Source organism: Acyrthosiphon pisum, chromosome A1, assembly GCF_005508785.2.
Source record: "Acyrthosiphon pisum isolate AL4f chromosome A1, pea_aphid_22Mar2018_4r6ur, whole genome shotgun sequence".
NCBI lineage: Eukaryota > Metazoa > Arthropoda > Insecta > Hemiptera > Aphididae > Acyrthosiphon > Acyrthosiphon pisum.
This window is the reverse complement of record NC_042494.1, coordinates 112,579,388-112,584,399: the sequence shown is the minus strand read 5'-3', so window position 1 is coordinate 112,584,399 and position 5,012 is coordinate 112,579,388. Positions and strand designations below refer to the sequence as shown.

Here is a 5,012-nt window from a genome sequence, read left to right as displayed (position 1 = left end):
TTGACATTCATAGAAAAAAAAACTAATAAAATTGGAAACTGAAAATGTCCCTAAACAATTCAAAACAAATCAAAATATTTTGAAAATTGTATTATGTATAGAAAATGGAAATATAAACAACCAGTGAAAATTTCATGTATCTACGGTTATTTGTTTTAAAGTTACACCAAAAACCAAAATCAATTTTCTCGAAAACAGATTTTGCGTAAAAATTCCCGTTTTTCCTTAATTTTTCTTTTGTTTTTCACGGCGCTTTTGCAAACTATATGAAATTTCAAATTTTGACCTCCTGAATGCACCAACTAGATTCACTTTCCCATCAAACAAGATACTGTTGAAGAAAATCGAAGCAGTTTTACTGCCCCAAACCGTGACGACAGACACAAAAATAAAAAATTTAAAAAAACACACATCATTGTAAAATCAATACATTCATTGTTCCACTCAGAATCTAAAATGCTGTCTGGGCGTTGAATAAAAATAAATAAGTTGTTAAATATTTTGTAGAACCTATTTGCCAATACTTTAATTTTACTATTAAAAATTATTTTCCTTGTATCTATGGTAGGAAATTAGTTTAACTGAATTGTGATAAATCAGATACAATTTTTTTGGTCTCAGTTTAATAACAGGTGTGTTTTGGCGACGCAGTTTTGTGCAACCAGGTTACTAGAATTGTTTGTTCAATTAACTACTTAGTTGGTAAATCGCCAAAACGTTTTGTTTACTGTACAGTGGATATTCAGTGGATATCAGTATTCAGTAACCAAAGACAGTTAAAGTAGTTTGAAATTGGTTGCTAAATCCAACAACCGGATTGTTGAAAAGTGCATTCAGTTATCAAACAATTGCAGTAAACATTATTGTCAAAACAATTTGTTTGCTAAATAAGTTACCAGGTTGCACAAAACTGCATAGCCAAAACACGCCTATTACAAAAATTAAGATTAAACAACAAGTTAGTAATTAGTGGTCAGTTGTTGGTACAATCATTAAATAATTTAGATTAATACTCAAATAAGTTTTATTCAAAAAATGTATTTTTGTTGATTACCAAACCACAAATTTTAAGTTGTGTGTATATTATCCATAGTTTGTAGAAAAACAAATCATTTTTAGTTATTAAACATAATACATTATAAGTATTCATAACTCACAAATAATAAATTAAAAACATATCTAGATACTAGCACACTGAAGTATTACTGCCTTACTCTGGAGCCTGGTTATAGATTGAAACAACACTCACTAGCGAACGTGCTTACACATCTAATAACATTGATCATTTTAGGAACCAATAATTTAAAATAATAATAATATTAAATATCAGTTACTTTGTTGGAAAAAAATGCTTTATTATGAGCGTTTGAATAGAATTGAAATATAAATATAATTACACAAAATTCTCTGTAAAATTCAATTACTTATTAATGATAAAATTATTAATAAAAAAAAAAAAAAAATAGTTTAATCAAATGGCCATTTTTTGTTTATTTCATGGGCCATAAGTCATAACATTAACAAAATTAAAATGAATAACATTTACATTTGATTGGACTAAATTATCGAATAAAAATTTTTTTTAAATTAATTAATAACCCGTTAATAGACATACAAATCACGTGGTGGATGATGGAGTGGAACTTGAGTTGAATTTTGGCTGAATAATAGAAGTCTTGCGTGCCGGAACTGTTTCTGGAGTTGGTATGGTATCCCCAGTACCAAAACCCAATACTTGTTGCACAGGACGATTATTAATCAATTTATTACCATTACCAGCCTGCTTGGCCATTTGATAATCACCGGAGTCAAAAAATTTTTGCTGAAAACCAAATTTACATTTTTTAAATTTATTAGAAACATAATAACAGATAACTCATTAGTCATTATACATATAAGCATAGTTTAAAATATTTAAATAGAAGTAGTCATAAATTATAGCATACATCTTTGTTGAAAATAATAAAGTCTCATATATCTAAACAAACAACACAAAAAAAAAGGTGGGTAAGTGGATGTGGCTCTGCTGTACAGTAGGTTACAAGTGGGTCACTATATAATGGATAGCATTAAATTTGAATTCAATGATATAAAATCACTGTATAAGAAAAACGATTCTGAGCGGAGACGGTATATCAGTCTAGGCATTAGACATATCTATTATAGGTATACTTATCTATGGTATTTAAAAAAAATTGACCTATAATAGGTACCTATAATAAATTCCAAATTAATCATATCATAATATCTATTAGGTACTTATAACACGTTATACATCAACAAAAAACCGTGGTACTATCATAGATATATAATAGTATACTTTAGAAGTTTCAAGTACCCACGAATAATATTATACAATCACAACAAAATAACTAAAATAGTTATCCTAGGTTTTTAATATGAAATTTCGTCCAAATTTGTACTTAAAATGACTATAAAAATAAACTGTGTAAATGTATTTTTTAGATTTTTTGGTAACAGAATTAATTACTTACGTGGAATCTTGTTTTAAATTTTCAATTCTTAGATACAAAAATTGAACATTTTATAAATTTTTAACTACAAAATAATTATTCAATTTTAAATTTGATAAATTTTCTCAAAATTTCAACTTCAAATGCTTATAAAAAAAAATTGTGCCTATGTATTTTTAATATTTTTCAACTGATATTGTAACCTATAACGAATAAAATGTAATGGACAAATTAGAGGCCCCTCCTGCCCCCCTCCTTAATCCGGGCTTGGATCTTACCGAAGCCGGATCTGCTCTTCTCCATGAAAACTTTCATAGATTGCCAATGATTTTGAGTGGAGATTTCAATGTTGATTTCTCAAAAGACACATCCAAGCCTCTAGTGGATTTTTTGATATCAACATTAAATTTGAATATGTCGAATGATCCAAATGACAGTACGACGAAATATAGAACAACAATTATTGACGGAGTTTTTTTTAGATATTTAGAAAATACATTCCATTCAAAAATATTCATTTCATATTTCAGTTACCATAAACCTATATCGTTTCATTTTTAGAGTATGATGATGCAGATGAAGGCCACTCAGAGCAAAATTCACTGGAGTAATTTAAGTAGTTTAAGTTGAGATAAGGCATGTTTTGAGAAATTTTAGACGGCTAAAACTTCTGTCTGTAGTTGCACTGCTGACTGGAAGTGTATAAAAAATTTTATACAAAGTATATAAATTTGGATACGAGGAAACCATGTTTCGTGATATCATGAACTTCAATACTTCATTTAATTTTAAAGGTTCAGTTACTCCAGTTTCAACAGTTTTGTCATAAACTTGTTGGTAAACTAGATATAATGAACGGTATTCCATTTCGATAACAATTTCATCTATGCCAACTTCATAAAATCTTATATACCTAATATATCTAACATATTTTTACACTTTTGTTTTTCGAATTTAGATTCATTGTAAGTTGATAAGGTTAAGCACGATTTCGTACGCGCTATTTTACTTCAACACTTAGTCTTCACAGCTGTATATACCTACCCCTGGTAATCGGAAAAAAAAGTCACGGAAAAAGAGTCCCACGCTAGGAAAAAAAAGTAACGAAAAAAAATGAATGTAAATATAGGTATCAAAATTGTAGTATAAATATGTTAAAATTGTATTGAAAATTACATTTAAGTTTCACAAAAAATCATATAATATAAAAAATAGAAAGAAGCTTACATTCCTATATAATAATGTATATATTTAATTTTCAAGTTCCTTAATGAAGATCATATTTTTGGCTTTTGATATAACTTAGTAATTTTGTATTTAGTTTTAGTGTAATGATAATAGTACATAGTACCATAGCATGGTATATATCAAATTGTATAGATAAATATAAAAAGTTTCATATTATAAATTATTCATCATAAATTGAAAGGTAGTTTTAAAAAAATGTTAGTTTGTTATAATAGGAATTCATTCTGGATGGTTTTTAAAATATAGTAGACTAATAAATAAATACGAAATTACTATAGATACTTATAATTTAAACTTTGATTAGGAACATTACATAAAATCAAACGTTTTTTTGGTATAAAGAGAAAGAGCTGTACCTACCTATATATAGTATATAGTATAATATATATAGTATTATATTTTTATAGCATTATTATTAAAAATATATAGGTAGGTACTATAATTGTATATATTATTGACTATTGTACAATGTATCACATTTTATTATTTTAGACTTGTATTAAATTAAATTTTATTAGGTACATTTTAATATGTGATTTAAGTAAGTAATTAACATTTTTTATGATATTATAAGATTTTTGTATGTAACTAAGTAACTTTAATGTATTTTTTAATACAATTTTAACATATTTATTCTTTAATTTTGATATATTTTCATTAATCTTTATCGGGACTTTTTTTCCGCGATTCCCTACCCCTACGTCGTAATAGTAGATCTTTAATATTTTGATAGGGGGACATAAAAATTGTATAATTTTAATTTTAATTAATAATACATACATACTATAATTTTTAAACAATAATGATTATAATAAATAATAATTAATAGTTGGTATTATTCTTATTAACTGAATTTTATTTATTCTATATTAGGTATAATATCTGTGGGTCAATTTATTATACTTTATAGCAATATTCACAATAACGATTTACGGTTATCAATTCGCAGACAACCATGATAGAAGGTAAGTGGGTTAGTTGTAGGTAACCGTGGTCTGCTACGAACTCTTTCGTGCCACCCACGGTTTAAGATAGTACTATCTTAAATCGTGGGTGCCACTGACACAGAAATCAGCTGTCCAGATGTGTATAATAGTAATCAGAGTAATACTAGTAATATACTCTATGGTCTCTATGCATTAAACACGTACATGAATATTGAATAAATGATTTAAGATATTATATTGACCACGGTCCACGGATCACCGACAGGTCGTAGTAAGATATTAAGATATCTAGTCCGTGACCAATAACAATTATCATTAATTAATATAATTTTATTTAATTTTA

The 5,012-nt window shown here is 26.9% G+C and overlaps 1 protein-coding gene across 1 annotated transcript; it reads right to left on the bottom strand.

Moving 5' to 3' along the window:
* Window positions 1-1,006: 1,006 nt before the first annotated feature.
* Endos (endosulfine) lies at window positions 1,007-1,822 on the bottom strand (the record flags this gene model as incomplete). The annotated part of the gene is given in 1 exon segment (NM_001162430.1): window positions 1,007-1,822. A coding segment is annotated over 1 exon segment (204 nt), but the record flags the coding sequence as incomplete, so codon positions are not given.
* Between the last annotated feature and the right edge of the window lie 3,190 nt (window positions 1,823-5,012).